General features: G+C 38.5%; 4 protein-coding genes across 6 annotated transcripts; 2 read left to right on the forward strand and 2 right to left on the reverse strand.

Moving 5' to 3' along the window:
* The first annotated feature begins 947 nt into the window (after positions 1-947).
* Positions 948-1,488, forward strand: BNAC04G41400D. Its single transcript, XM_013867123.3, has one exon. The coding sequence runs from the start codon at positions 1,051-1,053 to the stop codon at positions 1,192-1,194; it is 144 nt and encodes a 47-aa protein (XP_013722577.2). The 5' UTR covers positions 948-1,050; the 3' UTR covers positions 1,195-1,488.
* A 157-nt stretch (positions 1,489-1,645) lies between these two features.
* Positions 1,646-7,484, forward strand: LOC106348378 (pentatricopeptide repeat-containing protein At2g30780). 3 transcript variants are annotated; one of them, XM_048777896.1, is made up of 5 exons: positions 1,646-1,883; positions 1,983-2,064; positions 4,980-5,308; positions 5,580-6,805; positions 6,891-7,484. In XM_048777896.1, exons 3-4 carry the CDS (start codon positions 5,048-5,050, stop codon positions 6,732-6,734), a joined length of 1,416 nt encoding a protein of 471 aa, XP_048633853.1. In that variant the 5' UTR covers positions 1,646-1,883; positions 1,983-2,064; positions 4,980-5,047; the 3' UTR covers positions 6,735-6,805; positions 6,891-7,484. The 3 variants fall into 3 exon arrangements, with proteins under 3 accessions (XP_048633853.1, XP_048633855.1, XP_048633854.1); XM_048777898.1 differs by having other exon boundaries at positions 1,672-1,896; XM_048777897.1 differs by lacking the exons at positions 1,646-1,883; positions 1,983-2,064 and having other exon boundaries at positions 4,087-5,308.
* A 390-nt stretch (positions 7,485-7,874) lies between these two features.
* On the reverse strand, positions 7,875-13,783 carry LOC106348377 (DExH-box ATP-dependent RNA helicase DExH6). Its single transcript, XM_013788104.3, has 14 exons — positions 13,523-13,783; positions 13,362-13,452; positions 12,907-13,237; positions 12,732-12,806; positions 12,593-12,637; positions 12,240-12,333; positions 12,065-12,123; positions 11,834-11,959; positions 11,556-11,608; positions 11,307-11,340; positions 11,115-11,204; positions 10,027-11,034; positions 8,837-9,937; positions 7,875-8,736 (listed from the first exon to the last, which is right to left on the reverse strand). The coding sequence occupies exons 1-14, from the start codon at positions 13,635-13,637 to the stop codon at positions 8,041-8,043; spliced, it is 3,918 nt and encodes a 1,305-aa protein (XP_013643558.2). The 5' UTR covers positions 13,638-13,783; the 3' UTR covers positions 7,875-8,040.
* A 2,010-nt stretch (positions 13,784-15,793) lies between these two features.
* LOC106348376 (peptidyl-prolyl cis-trans isomerase CYP19-1) lies at positions 15,794-16,894 on the reverse strand. Its single transcript, XM_013788103.3, has one exon. It carries the CDS (start codon positions 16,710-16,712, stop codon positions 15,948-15,950), a length of 765 nt encoding a protein of 254 aa, XP_013643557.2. The 5' UTR covers positions 16,713-16,894; the 3' UTR covers positions 15,794-15,947.

The raw sequence follows: 16,894 nt of genomic DNA on the forward strand, positions 1-16,894 counted from the left end.
CAATTAAAGTATCCAACATTGAAGAGAGACTATGACCAGCTTTAGGGTTTTATGCTTTAAAAGTAGTACCAAAAGCTATATGCAGAGAGTATATATGAGGTCATAATGTTATCCACCCACATACAAAGATATGAGAAGGCGTATGGCGAGGCAACGTGAGAGTGTGCATGAACTGTTCCATCCACGTGTAGAACGTGAGTTGCGACTAACTTGCATGAGGTTGGCTCACGTGTGGGCCATCACGTGCCACGTTGTACTAACTAGTGGTCATAACTGCGGCCATGTCACACTTGCACTCCCTTGGCTTTTCACAGAGGGCAAAGAAACCAAAAAGATGTCCTAAATGGCGAGAAAATAAAGTTACCACTAGAATATGTTTTTTTCTTTTCTTTTGGTACTTCACTTGTCGTCATATGTATCTAACCATGTCTATAATCAATTCAGTTTGGTGCCACACTGGGCCTTGTTTATATATAAATTATGTCATTTTTTGTCAGCAAAACATGCTTGTCTATCATGATTATATACGCACATTGACGTCGTATCAAGAATTAAGCCAGTGTGAGTAAGAAAAAAGATGCAAGAGAATTGGGTCTATAGCCCTAATCTATCATCCAATGGTTTTGACCATTTAACATTTTCAAAGCTTTCTCTAGATCCATCAATAACATTTTCCCTTAAACCGTAAAACGTTTTTTTTTTCCTTTTTATCTCAATACTTATTTGACATTGACTAGATATATACTATAGTCTAGCTAATTAGGATTCGTACAGTTGATTAAATGTTATCTTCTTGATATGAAATTGGCATTACTAGAATCTCGTAATCACGTGAGAATATATATTTCTTCTCTAAATCGTTCAAATATAACCCCACAAAATGCCCGAACGTCGCTGTATTTGATTATTCTTGAGAATATATGAAAGATGAAAACCCAAAGGTTAACCTAGAAATGCTATAAATTGGGGGCAGTTCCTAAACTCAATATCTGCAACCAATACTGAAAATCCACTAGTAAGACCTGAAACACACAAAACCCTTATCTAAAAATGGCAGTGATGAGTTATAACAAATCAGAAGGCACGCTATACGAGTCAACTCAGACTCGGCCAGTTCCTTACATACAAACTGTTGGCCAAGAGAGCGGAGGAGACGATGATGACGACGACTCTGACGTGGCTCCGGCGGCTTGATCATGTGCATTCTGCCGTATATTTGCTATTTATAAACTTAAATAGCAGCCAGTTATTTCAGTAGTAATTGTGCTTCTTGTCATAGAACTACACACACACACATATATCTATTTAGCTGAAGTACTAGATCGTGCATGCCTGTATATCCATGTCGCAAGCGGGCTTATAGTATGTATTATATAAACAACATTTCTGACTCTGCAGTGTTGAGAGATTTAGCTAGCTTTAAGTATTAATATAATGTATCGTGCGTCAATTACTAATGATAATCATGAAATAATATTACATTATGTACACATTATTAGTGTCAATTGCAGACATATATATATATTATGTAATACAGTTCTTATCTTCCTTTGCTCAGCTTTTTGTCGTCTCTTTATCTCTTAATAGGAGATAGGACCACTTACAGCAAAAATTATGACTTATATGTGCAAAAAGTACTGGATTTAAATTAAGAAAAACAATTGATGATATAAATCTAAAAGTGTAGAACATTGTTAATTTCTTGAATAGCTATTAGCGAACTATGACATATGATGTTCATTGATCAGAGAGAAGATATATAGTTTTGTCGCGGAGACTTTGGCTCATCAATCAATTGATCTATTGGCGCAATACTTCTGTGCTGAAACGTGCTAGCATCAGATGATGAGAAGCATTCAGCACCACAATGTTTTTCCCAATGGGTAACTCATTTATGTATGTATACATGTTACAATGCATGTACGTATCACGTATGGGCACATGAGTAACTCATTTTCGTGCATGACTTGTTCACAAAACAACCAATCTTGTGGTGAAGTGTTTGATTAACCTGCTATAGTCGAACATCGGATGTTCTGAAGCATTCTACGTCTTTCCTTATTTGTAAGTAAATTTATGGATTTTATATATAGTTTATGTATGTAAGTAGCATATACATTAGAACAAACTATTAAGTTTTCAAGTCGTAGTAAACTAACAGTATTCTAAGATTGTTATTCATAACCACATTGATGACTAGCTAGCTACAAATTTCATCGGAAAGTACAGATACAAAACTGACCGTTACTTGGATATTAGTAGAACAAAATTAGTAAATTAGGTTTCGTTGGATTATATTCTTTAATTAGTTGTGTTCAACGAACACTAAGTAAGTATTTAAAATTGTAACAAAGAGGATGAGCATATGAGAAACAATTTGCTCAATAACTATGTTCATTTTGGTTTCACCAATGCAACATGTTATGTTTCACATCTCATTCTATGCCAGTACTACTTTTCATATCTTCATTTTTCTTATTGTTTCTCTTATACCGAACAAATGGATTTTAGTTTTTGATTAAAAAGTATATCATTTATACAGTTATCACACTTTCAAATCTTTGCTTAGTATAGCCATTTTCGATTTTGATCCACCTAGGCTATTTGTGTAAACCTTCAGTTTGAAGAGAAAATGTTATATTGAGTAACTTTTCCAGTAATTCCGACAAAACAATGTCTTTCCTCGAAAACCCAATCATGTGATATTTCTTTATATTCTATTTTCTTAATCGATTCGCGTGTTAACATATAAGTATATTCTGATTAATATAGAATATAGTTAGAAGTGTATGATATATGAGTGAGATTGTGAGACCCTCTTTAGCTCTTCTCTTGCTTAATTTGTGGGTCTCATTTATTGTGGATAGCCAAAATGATGCTCGTGATAGTCAGGAATTATACATAAACAGTAATAGACCCCTTCCTGTACCCCCTACCAAAAAGCGTACTACACACTACACAGTAAAAAAGAATGGAAAATTACTTATTGTGTTATTTATTTGTCCGAACTTTCATTATCATCATGATCATGGACATCGTTTTAGCTGACATATGATAGTAGTTCTAATCTTGATTTAATTTTGGAGAAATAATTTCTAAATTATACATTTTTACCTATTACTAGTTTTGAAGTTAGAGAGAGCAGAAAAAATATTTGTTAGCGGTCAAATATATTAAATTTCTGATAAATTACATCAAGTTAGATATATAATTTCAGAGCGAAGGTAATAGTATATTTCTTAAGTCCACCTTATCGACATGTGTCTATATATCGTATAGAGCAGGACGCATATGATCCTAGATTGGTTCCACCTTTGTCCTTAGGGGTGGGCGTTCGGGTTCGGATCGGGTATTTCGGATTTTCGGGTATTTCGGTATAGAGGTTTAGAATCCGTTCGGGTATTTCTGTACTTCGGATCGGGTTCGGGTATTTTTAGTTCGGATTCGGTTATTTCGGATCGGGTTCGGATATTTAGATTTTGAAAAAAAAATTAAAATTTTCATTTCTCAAGTTTGTTGTATTTAAAAATATAACTTTCAGTTAACTAATTTTTTATTTTTAATAGATTGAATGGTTAATAGATTTGGACATAACATTTTAAAACTAAAAATGCATTAATTTAGTTATTTTTTTTTAATTTTGGATGTAACTTTTTGTTAATTTTTGAAATAAAAAACTTGACGTGCATTTTAAGTGGGTAGCAAATCATTTTTTCCATAATTGTATGTATATCATATGAACTTAAAGTATGTGTAGTATCAATATAAATATTTTATATAAAATGAGAAATATAAACTAGAAATATAAGGTTAATTATACATATGTTCGGATAGCTTCGGATATCCATTCGGGTTCGGGTATTATCCGTTCGGGTTCGGATATCCAATCTCTCTTTATTCAATACCCGTTCGGGTATTTTACTATTTCGGTTCGGATTTCGGTTCGGGTTTTTCGGATCGGGTTCGGGTGCCACTTCGGATATCGGGTAAAGTGCCCACCCCTATTTGTCCTGATCGAACACAATTCATCTATTGTGATTAAAAAAAAAAAAGAACAAAATTCATCTAAATTTTTATGTGGCCAAGTACCTTCAACGACTTTTTTCCATATATGTAGCTCTTATTGCAATCAATTATCTTGGCATTCATGTCATATTTTTTTGTCCATTGTTCCATCTCGTCATACATTGATTTACATCGTTTTTCTCATATATATAGCTGATGCAGCCAGTTATTTGTGTATGATAGTGATGTTTTCTTTTTAAAAATGTTTTGCATGAGGAGTTGATTGTAAGGAAGTGAACTGGAGAAGGAGTTAGATGTGATATGATTGATTTTATATGCTTCCAAGCTGATTTATAGTATACAATACTGGTGAATTTGATTTGTGAGAACAGTATGAACTAGAGAAGTGTCCGGCTAACATATTTCAAAAATTCTGAGGGCTTTCAAAGGTGTTTGTGTTGTTGGCTGTTTTTCGTTTAGAACCAATAATTAGTAAAGTTTTTAGTGGTTGGTCCACTCTTTGCATGGGATTTATTTAGGTTATAAATTTTTTGTAAGCTCTTATTTGTTGTGTATTAAATTTGCATTTGGAAGTGATATGTATGATAATGGTTGAAAAAATATTTTAAACTGGGAGTTGATTGCAAGGAAGAATTACTAGGCCTAGACGTTTTTACCCTAAATCGAACTCTTTATAATGTGAACCGAAAAACTGAAATCTGATCCCAACCGTTATACAAAATATACGAATGTGATTAAAAGTTTGGTAACCGAACCAGAATTCGAAATAAGTTAAGTATGTTCGCCCAGGCCTAAGAATTACCATTTGCAAGTCATTGTCTAAAGTCAACGGCCTAAGGCCCAAATACAAGGCCCAAACACAATATATCCTTTTAGTTCCCACGTGCGAGAATCCATCGTCTTCCTCGCCTACCCTAAACCCTAATTTTTGGGGGTTTCTACCCATTTTGCAGATCCTCAGATCCGATCTTTCCTATCAATCCAACCGGAGCTTCCGCTCCAAAGGCGAAGTCTTTTACCCATGACATCGAAGTTTACGAAACTCAGCGGCCAATTCATCGGCAAATTCACCCGTGTCACCGCCTTGCCTGCCCATCACACTGATATGGTCCAAAGGGTTTCGATCTTAAAAAACGAGCTTTTAGCGACGGGTAACAGTAAGGAGAGGTTCGAGAGCGTTTTGGATCAGAAAGGGCAGTGGCTGTTTCGAAGTTATCGCGATGGAGCTGGGATCGTCGAGCTTATGGACCAACTCTTTACGCTTCCTTACTTAGCTCTTCAGGTTTAACATTTTCATCTTTTGTTTGTGTGTTTTTGATTGAAAGTTCGAATCTTTCAATCTGCCCTGTGTTTGATTTGGTGTGTAAGAACAAAACATCAATGAGTTGAAACCATAATGTTAGAGATTAGGTTTTGACTTTTATGTCATTTGTCTAAAGTTCGAATCTTGCATCTGCCCTGTTTCGTTATTAGATTGATTTGGTGTGTAAGGACAAGACATCAATGTGTCAAAGATTTGGTCCAGGGCATCTAAGTCTTTGAGTGTGTTTCAGGTTTTGGAGTGGAGAAGGAGACAGTTTGATTGTTGTATCCCTCTGACAACTGAGGAGTATGCGAAAGGAATCAAGATCGCAGGTCGAGCTAGGGACATAAGCTTTGCGGTGTTTCTATTCAACGAGGCTGCTAAGAAACGAAGTCAGACGACTTCAGTGTACAATGCTCTGATGAGTGCTTACATGTACAACGGACTCGCCGAGGAGTGCCAGTCGGTTTTCAGAGACTTCAGGAGGCAAACACATTGTGCGCCGACCGTTGTGACGTATAATATTCTTATATCTGTGTACGGTCGGCTTCTGATGGTGAAGAATATGGAAGCAGCTTTTGAAGAGATGCAGAAACTGAAGCTTTCTCCAAATGCCAGTACTTATAACTGTCTGATTGCTGGTTATGTGACTGCCTGGAACTGGGATAAGTTGGAAGCAACTTTTCGAGAGATGAAGACAGGTCTAGTTCAGCCTGATACGGAGACGTGTCTTCTAATGCTTCGTGGGTATGCAAACTCAGGGGATTTGAATAAAATGGAAGAGATGTATGAATCTGTTAAAGATCAGGTTGGTGTAAACAGGGGTGCTTTGGTCAGAGCCATGATCTGTGCGTATTGTAAGAAAGCTGTTGAGGGTAGAGTCGAAAAGATTGAGAATCTATTGAGTCTTCTCTCTGGGGAGGAATATTACCCTTGGTTGAATGTGCTTTTGATTCGTCTGTATGCTCAAGAAGACATTCTTGAATCAATGGAGAGGAGGATCGACGAGGCGTTTAAGCACAACACATGTGTTAATAAATCGAGTATTATGAGGGCGATCACTGCAGCTTACTTCAGAAGTAATGAAGTAGACAGTCTTGTTAGTTTCGTCAAGCGCGCAGAGTCTGCTGGATGGAAGCTATGCAGGTCTCTCTACCACTGTAAGATACTGATGTATGGCTCACAAAGACGCTTTGAAGAGATGGAAGGGGTTGTAAATGAGATGGGTGAGACTAATTATGGGCTGGTTACTAAGACGTTTGCGATTATGGTTAAGGCTTATAAAAGTCACGGAATGGAGTTGAGTGCTGAGAGAGTTATAGGAAAGATGCTGAAACATGGGTGTCTACATATTCCAAGAACGCATCTAACTCAATCGGCTTCAGATGCAACTCAAGTTGCGTAAAGAGTCCTGTTGTTTTGAGTTGTTCAGTGTTTTTATCAAGTGTGGGCATTGGCCATACAGAAGATCAAAAGGTTAGTGTTGTTTCTGTCTTTGCATTGATGGTTACTTACGACGGTGTTGTGCTTACCGTTTGGTTTCTTTTATTTGGTATATCAGGATGTAGAGCTGTGCCCCATGAGCCTTGATAAAAAGATGCTGGCTAGGCTTCCATAATCCGTAACCGGAGTTTTGTTTGAGATGAGGTAGAGCACCCTTTGTCTCCCGTCATGAGTGAACTCAGTCATCATTATGTAGCCACAGTTGTACATGTTAACGGCAAGAGTTTGAAGCTTCCATGGCAGATTTTTGAATATATTGGTGGATGAGAGAACCTTAGTAAAACAAAATCTCTGTGAGTCATGAGGACAGGGTCTGCATTTTTTTACTTGTGTAACAGCTGACAGATTCTTCTCTCGTAAGAAAATGAGAACAGGCTCTGCCAAGTGAATTTATTAGTTATCTTGAGAGACCTGACCGTTTGCAGTGTGTTTCTCGTCCTACCAGCTCTCTGTGGGTCCAGTTACCGATATCCCCAAGTCAAACTTTTTGTTGTTAGGTTATTAGCACTCTTACATCATCCACATCTGCTCTGTTGTTTTGCGTTGAGCTCTGTTTGTAATTTTGAGGAAGAGATAGCTCAGTTACATCAATGTCGGTATAGTGGGAACCTTATTCAGAAATTCTAATAAGCCATGGAGCCTTTTGTCGTTATGAGCTGTGTCAAACCATTTCATTAGAGTTCTTTGTTTAAATGCATTTTTTTCATGTATGTTATCATACAAATGAATAAGATCTACCAGCAATAACTTTATGTAAAATGGTTATAAAAGCAACCCTCATCACAAAAGAATAACAATCAACTAGAGAGGCACTCTTTTTTCTTTCTTTCTTGTTTTAACCTGGAGACCAAAGTGATCAGAGTGCTTTTGAAGTGTAGTGTTGAAATGAAGGTTGTTCCAGTGGATTTTGAATTTGAGGCATCTTCAGTTTTGATGTTGCCATAAGGTTGTAAACCAATTGATCTCATTTGAGGTAATAAAGCTGCAAGAATAGTCTTTATGAGTAACATAGCAACCATACTCTAGAAAGTAGAAACTGTCACAACATGAAGCCGGTTAAAATTGGGCTCTTGATTTTTTTTTTTGATCAACAAAAACCACCGTAATAGATAGGAACCATCCACCTACGTACCATACACCACATTGTTTGATATGCATTAATTTGTCTGTGCCTACATGAGACCCAAAACCAAAACCCATTTGGTTCTTCATGCATTTCCCCTTTGTTCTACTTTGTCTTCGCGTTCCTTTTTATGGAGATCTATCTTTGGAACATACTGTGTTTTCTTCTTGCCAAAATCCGAGATGTTGGCTGGCCTGTTCTTTGTTTTCTTACTGATCTGATGATTAGCCACCGGTGAGGCACCTTCTCTTGGAGCTGAGTTTGGTTGCTGATTACCATAGACCTGATCCGAAGGCATGTTCTCTTTCTTGTTACCTGAACCCGAACCGTTGCCTGATCTGTGCTTTGATTGCTTAGCAATAGATGCAGCTTCAGGCTGGTGAATCCCATTGGTGTGATTAACATACATTTTCTCCTTTTTCTTACCCGGATCACCATTGATAGCTGATTTGGGGTTTCTTTGCTTGATGTTTTGCTGCGTATGCATTGATGCAACTTCTGTTGGAACCGTGTTGAAACCATGCTGTCGATTCCTATTCACGTGACCAGAAGAAGAAGGCTTGCTCTCTTTCAGACTCAGAGACCAAAAGAGTGAGTTGAGGAAAGAGTTCGGCTTTTCCTCCCATCCTCCAGTTTCATACATCTCAGTCCTCGAATGTTTTGGCCTCATAGACTCCGATGGAGATGAAAGTCCCGCATGACCATCATATGAGAGAATACGAGCTATTGCATACATAGAAGCTCCAAGATGAGGCGGTAGATTTTCCCGTGGATGTCTTACCTAGAACATACCAATGAACGGATGAAAAATCAAATCAAATCAGATAACAAAAACACTTCAAGTATGGAGTAAACTTAAGCACAACGGATTATAAACTCACCTTGAACAAAATGGATGCTGTTAATCTCTCCCGCAGAATGTACATTTGAGCAACTTCAAGGGCTGTGGTTTTGAAAGGCAGCCACCGATCAACTACTAACTTAACTGAATTTTCAGGTGAAGACATCATGTTCTCTTCACGCCTACTCTCTGCTTTATGTATATTCATCCCCTCTTCTTCATCTTCTTCTTCTCCTGTTTCTTCATCTTCTTCTTCTTCTTCCTCGCCATCACTATCATCAGCATCACTCCTCTCTGTAGGAGCTACAGCTATCTCTGTTGAGACCAGTAACAAAGGGAGATCGCGAGCAACGGTACAGTTTCGTATGTGCATGCCTCCATCTCCACGTGTGATCTCATCGAACACAACTAAAGACTCATCATACTTCTTTGAAGACAAGTTGAAGTTGTTTGAGAGCGAATGCACACGAACTTTGGCACCACTAGCAGTCTCTACCAAAGATCTTCGATTATTACCAAAAGATGGGCACAATCTCCCCACCATTGGATACAATCCCACAGCTAGGACGGCACGGAGTATACCAGGGTCACGCGAGTTCTGGCTACAACTCGATATGTCATTAGGAATGATCCCATGTCTTTTAAGTTCTGACTCAAGTTGGCTACGCATCTGATCCAACATCTTCATAGCACTTGGGGATACAAAATACTGAGAGCAAAACTCAGCCGCAAGACCTCTTTCTTTTGCGTTTTTCCAGCAGTCAAAGGCGGCAACAACCGCTAGGTGATCACTGTCGCCACCACAGAGCGACGCAAGTTCAAGCTTTGCAGTAGCAGCTTTCTGTCTTTCAACTGGCGACATGGGCATGGTAAACGGTTCCTTGTAGTCTGCTGCACATGCCAGAGTAAGTGCTGGATCCAGACAGTTTACTAATACAGCGAAGAAAAGCATTTTGCTTATCAGAGGATGAACTGGGAGATGACCAAACTTCTCTCCAAGTTCTGTCAGCTCTTCCTCAGGTGTCAGGGCTCCGATGTCTTGTAGGATGCTCAAGGCGTTTGCAATACTTTGATCAACAGGCGGGTCCAACAGTTTCTGAAGGAAATCATTTGTCTTACAATTTGGATCGAGGATCTTAACCTGAAAATAACATTGAAGGGTGATAATGAGTATTGCACGAATGGTTCACCTCATAGAGGCAAATGCTATTTAAATGAAATGAGCAGTACCTGTAGGCAGAGTTCTTCTACAGGCATCCTCTTAATCTCAGGAACTTTAAAATCCGGCATAGAGGCTGCACGAAGTCTAGAATAGAGATGATAACAAATGCCAGGCTGGCAACGGCCTGCACGACCCTCACGCTGTTTGGCATTTGCTTTCGACACCCATGAAGATTGAAGAGTTGAAACATTACTGTAAGGATCATAGCTCTTTTCCTTCATCCGGCCGCTATCTATCACGTAAACCACATCATCAATGGTCACTGCTGACTCAGCAATATTCGTGGCAAGCACAATCTTGCGACAACCTCGAGGAGGGCGACTAAAAACTTTCTTCTGCTCCCCTGCTGGAACCATTGAGTGAAGACATATAATGTTGAATTTACTACCATCCGAGAAAATAGGGCTGTCAAGTAACCTCTGTCTTGTTTTATTTATATCATCCCATCCAGGTAGAAAAACGAGAATGGCACCACCATCTTCTGAGTCGCCACATATCTTCCTCATTAGCTGCTGTATAAGACTCACATCGACCTGCTCCGGGTTGATTGTCGCCATGTACTTATCGAGTAACTGCTGTCCTTGCTGAGAATTAGACTGAGAGCTTTCTGCATGCTCCCTGATGATTTGAGCAGCTTCTAGCTGATTCTCTGTTTCGGCCAATTCTAAGGCTGTCATTCCATCTTTGGACTTTAAGTTCCAGTCTGCGCCGAATGAGAGGAGCATGCATACATCGCTGATCCTTCCTTTTCCAGCAAATACCATAAGTGGTGTTAGTAAGGTTGATTGGTGCTGATAATTGTAGATCTCGGGACTTCCCTGAGAAGAAACTAGATCTAAGAGGGCATCGAACTCATCATTTGTCCAAGCCAAGATGATTGCTTCATCTAAAGCAAGTTTATCTTCATCTGTTAAATCAAGCTTCTGGTCTGGTATACTCAAGTTGGCAGAGCTTAGATGATTATCTCCACCTGACTTCAAAATAGAGAGCACATCCTCCAAATATAAAGTTCTCACCTGTAGAGACAAAGCATGGAGATTAAACTTGGGAAAACAGAATTTCCAGGTTTGAGAAAGAGTAAAGAAGAGAAATTAACTGGATAAGTGAATCCAGGGACACGGACAACCGGGCAACCTCCAAAATATCCCGAAAATCTCTCAGCATCAAGCGTAGCACTCATTAAGATCTGTTGGCTCAGAATTTTCAAAAAATCTTGTAGTCAGGTCATACTCAAAGACATTATCACAAGTCCAGCATATTAGTGAAAAGAACATAGAGCTTAACTAACCAGACGGAGATGAGGATTTGATGGAAGCAAGTCCCTGCAAATTGGAAAAAAAAAAGCATTGCAAATTAGAAAAAAAACACTGAAAAGAAAAGAAATAGTATCTTATATCATCGCTTGGAGCTTCAGAAATACATGTGCACCAATATGGCATATTGAAGCGAAACAACTGAACAATAGCCTTAACAACAGTTCCGTAAGTCACGTAGAATTGGTTTATTTGATAAACACCTTGATGGTTTGAGAAACTACCTTATAATTGCCAACATGAAATCAGAGTAGCAATCCCTTTCATGGATTTCATCCTACAAAGTAACATTCAGGTCACTGATTAATGTAGACAGCCACATAATAAAATTCTACAGCCTTGGGAAAAATTAAAAAATCTGAGATGAGAAACAATATAACAAGAAGGCATGCCACAGTGACGGTTCACAATTTCATTATATCTTCAAGCAATTTAATTGTCCGAGGAACAGCAGCATATAGATATGAAACACATGATAATGGATGAAAAATATGTCAATTACCACAATGATGTGAGTAATGTCGGAAACATAGCTGCCAGAGCCTTTTCCTACAAGCACTCTCAGGAGAATGCCATTGGTGCAGAAAACAACTGATGAGTGTCTTCCACCTTTGCTCTGCAGTCGAACCTGAAATTGCAACATAAAGTCAATGAGGCACTTCATTACATTATTAAAACACGTCCACCTTTCATGTACAAACGCAAGTGTTTACTACCTACAAAGATTACTAACCTTGTAACCAATGTTGTCTCCAATGCTTTCACCTCTTTCACAGGATATTCTTTCAGAAACTTCAAAACAGAGATGGAAAAACATTCAGCTAGGGGTTTGCAGTACAAAACATAAATGTGAATTAAACCCGAAATTTAAAAAGATCATACGTAGCTGAATAAGGAAGAATATCAACCTGACATAGCGGAGATACGCCGTGGTTGGGTGCATACAATTTTGCAGGTTTCTCTTTTGCTTGACCACATATGGTCTAAAAGATATTGAGGCACCTAAAACATCACCAAAAGGAGTGAGAATCCTCCAGAGTTAAAATATCGAGGGCAGAGTTTCAGATAGAAAACTCTTTACATGGCCTAAATCACACCCCAGGCTCACATTCAGAAAACTCTTATAACATAACATACTTTCTCTAAAAGATTCAAGTTGCATACAGCTATGGACTAGAAAACTGACAGTTTGACCCTCGAATCCAAGGGATGAATAACTAATTCATTAAGGAGATGATTCTACTGAAGGAGCAACAAATACCTGAGTAGTTTTCCCGCAACCAGTTTCACCAGAAATAAGAATAACCTGCATTTAGAATTAAGAATTTTATAGTGATTCATTTCATGCACAAGCTGAAACAAATTCTGAACAATTAACATACTGAAGGAGTTCACAGAACCTGATTAGATTCAACAGCAGATGTGATAGCGTCTCTAAACGATGTGATGGGAAGCCTTGACCGCAACTTAGAGATCTGTAACATAAAAAAAAAAACATTTCACTTTCCTCTACTTGTCATGATTCATAACTTCTCAATCTATATTTCTGAACAAAAGAAGCTGAGTATCCCTTACCTCCTGAAGAGCTCTATCATTCCTCAGCCTAGAACTCAAAGACGCCACCTTGTCCAAGATCTCATCACCGCTCATCTGCGGCTTCCTAAAAAAATCATCTTTCCACTGCCCTTGTTTACCAGACTTGCCTACGTACTTGTTAAACGACGTCGCAGCAGTATCTCCATCACAAGGCGGATAATAAGTAAACAACTCCTGAAGAATAGCATCAGCCTCAGGCGGAAACGAGACGCACCGAAGCTTCTCTTTGTTAGACTTCTCCTTAGCTCCTTTGTTCTTCCCATTTCTATACATGTCTTTGAATATCGAAAGACGCCTTTGATTCCCTTGCCTATAAAACCATATCCACATGGATAAAGATCAATACTTTATCAAACCCAGAAGACGTCTCACCATAAAGGTGAAAACTTTATCAAACCCAAAAGAGGTTAAAGTTAGAATGAACTCTCACTCACCCAGAGCTTTTGGATTGAATACCCATTTTCCGACACATCTGGTGAATCACGCCACGTTCGGTGTTCGAAAGGTTATGCTCAAACGTGTAAACTACAACAACAAAGGAAGAAGCGTGTTTCAATCGACATTCAATTAGAGTTTGGGAAACTCTCTATGTTACCTTCGTTACCGGAGGCTCGAAAGTCTTCGATGACCTTAGAAGCCCAGATCCTAGTAGCTTCGACGGAACTTGGCTTGCCGGCTGCATTTTCAGACCTGAACCTCTTGTTCCCCATGGATGATTAGGGTTGAGTGTTGTTGTAATGGTTCGATGAGTTTCTGAAGTTTGATTGCATTATTATATATATAAACCACCGCCTTTCCTTCTCCTCTCTCTTGTCAATTTTAATTGGCCAAAGTAAAAGAAGAAATAATTGATTGGCAGGCAGAGATGGGATGCTGTGAAACTTGAGGGAATATGCTTCGCCTGACTTCTTCTTAAGGCCCAATGGGCCCATTCACTTGCACCAAAACAGTCGTATGTCTGGACAATTCATGAGCTGCCTTGTTTCTTTCACGGTTGACTAATCGAAAAGATCATTCCGGTTCCCATGTAGACGGCCCTACGACTCTTCCAAACTTTTGATCTCGTAATATCCGCTCATCATTGGCTTCACCTGCTCTGTAGATATCTTCCATTGGATGAACATTTCTTTGAGCGAAAAGAAATTCATTCATAGACTTTCAAATATACCATAGTACCCAGAAAGACAATTTGGCGATCCTAAATATTGTATCTGAACTATTCATAAGTTCAAATAGTGCTGATATATTTTCCTCTAAGTCGAGATTGAAAATTTGAGAATGGTAAACCTGAACATCTCCAAGTTGCTTGCGCATGAGGACAAAGAAAGAGAACATGGTTAATAGTCTCCTCTTCCACGCAATATGTCTAGCAAGTTGGATACATATTGATTCCTCTTGAACAAAGTTGCACATATGTAGGCAGAGCGCCTGAAATAGTTTTCCATACGAAATGTTGAATCTTAGGAAGGATTTCTAATTTCCAAGTTTGAGCTTTAAGTACTAGAGATCCATCTGGTACTATAATTTCTTCTTCTACAAAATCATGGGTAGCCGTCCAATAGCCTGACTTAACCGTGTATTCCAAATTTGGATTATATGGCCAAATATACTTGTCACATTGATTATGCCTCGATAATCTGATAGCATTAATCAACTCCACCTCTTCGGGTAGGAGTAACGAGTTCAACTTATCCTTTTTCCAAGTTGCAGTAGCTTTATCATGAACCCTGAGACCTTCATGTTTGGATAAATACACACGGAGACCAATCTCCTAGGACGCGTAGTCGAAATCCAACAATCTTCCCAAACTCGTGTATTACATCCATTCCATACTTGCATAAGTAAACCTTTCTTTAAAAGATTATTACCCTCTTGAATGGATTTCCATCTATACGAAGAACTAGTTGAACTAATTCGTGCTGAAGAGAATCCTGACTCTTTAGAAAGATAGAAGTTATTAAAAAGGTAGGACTTAAGTTTTAATATTAGTTGGAGACAAGATTAATTATTGTATTGTTTAGATACATTTTCAGTAATATAATATTGTTTTCCATAATTTTCCTTAACGAAATTGTAATAGTTTTATTAATTACAAATGATATTAAATATAGTATAATATATGACTAAAGGTTAGGATCAAATGAATGTTTATGTTTAAATAAGAGAGATCTATGGACTATAATATCCATAATCTGCTATATGAGCGTTAGTTGTGTTGTAGGTTTTGTGATTGCCAAGTTGTATTGTAGCGGGAAGAATCTCAAGCTCCATAGTGAGCACCAATTGTGGACTGCATAGTCGGTCGTCACCAAAGAGAGTATAAAATGTCTAAATGGTCGGTGGCTTTTCGTATTAATAACCAGAAGAATAAATAACCCGTCAATTACAAGAACTAGAGATATTTATCTAAACAAGATCGCCTAAATAAAATTTCTTCAATCCATTTTGTGGTTGTTGAAGATAATTTCTTCAGAAGAGGAGATGTTGTTCAATATTCGGGTGGTTCAAATGCTTTTTAATAAAAAATAAATCAAAAACTTTTGGATACTTTTAATAGAGTTTTGAAGTGTATAGATACATTCATTTGAGGGTTTTGGTTGAGTTCCGGTTTTAGACTATTTCAGATTCATTTGGGTTTGGGTCTCGGATTCTGTTTTTTTTTCCTAAACCTATTACGGACTATAATATCCTATCTGCATATGGCAGCCGGCTCTAGTTATTTTATTTTAGGCAAACGGAACATGAGAACAAGAATCTCTTAGAAATCAATGACTAATGTCAAATTCTAATAAGAATATACATTATAAAATACGGTTGCACAGACTTTTTTTTTTAATATGTTTCTGCAATAGCAGAAATGATAAACTGATGATGGTTGTTATCATTATTCAACGGTAGCCAATCTAAATTCAAGAAAAAAGATAAAAAAACAAGAGTAACAAAATTAAAAACGCACCAAACATCAAAAGGACACAAAGCAAGCAAGCAACCATTGTAGTTGGAAAATATCTCTGTCAGATCTATTTAATCTGACCGCAGTCGATCACGACGGGCTTGGAAAGCTTGTCCTTAAGAGGTTCGTGTGATATGATCCTGACCACATCCAATCCTTCAACAACTTGGCCGAAGACGACGTGTTGATCGTCGAGTTCCCAGTTCTCGGTCAAGCAGATCAAAAACTGAGATGAGTTGGTGTCAGGACCATTGTTGTTCATGGAGAGGATACCCGGACCGGTGTGCTTTTTGATGAAGTTCTCATCCTCGAAAAAACCTCCGGCGTAGATTGATTCGCCTCCGCATCCTATCCTTTCGTCAGTGAAATCTCCTCCGCCAATGATATAATCGGGGCACATATGGTAGATGATTGATCCTTTGTAATGGAGTGGCTTACCCTTCTTCCCCATGCCTTTCTCGCCTGTACAGAGGGCGCGGAAATTCTCTGCTGTCCGTGGGGTCGTGTCGGCAAAAAGCTCCATCACGATCCGACCAACAGCTTTGCCGCGCACCCCGATATCAAAGAAAACCTTAGGGTTAGCCTTTCCTGGAGAGCATTCTAGGGACTTTTGAGAGGACGGATTCGTACATAGATTACCAGCTGGAGCAGAGTTTGGGTTAATGCTAATGGTAAGTCCTTCACCAGCTGGAGGTTGAATTCGGCCAAAGGCACCCCCTACCCCGGATGCAGCCCCTACCTCGGATCCCGCTGGAGCAGAGTTTGGGTTAATGCTAATGGTAATTCCTTCACCAGCCGGAATGTTTATGTTGATTGTAATTCCACCGGCCATTCTCTGAGTTTGGATCTAAGAAATTATATAGGTTTCCTGGGAGGAGAGAACATAGTTCCAATGAAAATAAATAGTAAAGTGAAGGAAGATCGTCGGCCGTATTTGTAGATTTTTCAAACTGTATTTTAGGTTAACTGTGGTTAAATCGAATCCCACTAGCGTTAAATCTAATCTGACTGCTT

This window comes from Brassica napus, chromosome A4 (assembly GCF_020379485.1).
Source record: "Brassica napus cultivar Da-Ae chromosome A4, Da-Ae, whole genome shotgun sequence".
In the NCBI taxonomy this organism is placed as follows: Eukaryota; Viridiplantae; Streptophyta; class Magnoliopsida; order Brassicales; family Brassicaceae; genus Brassica; species Brassica napus.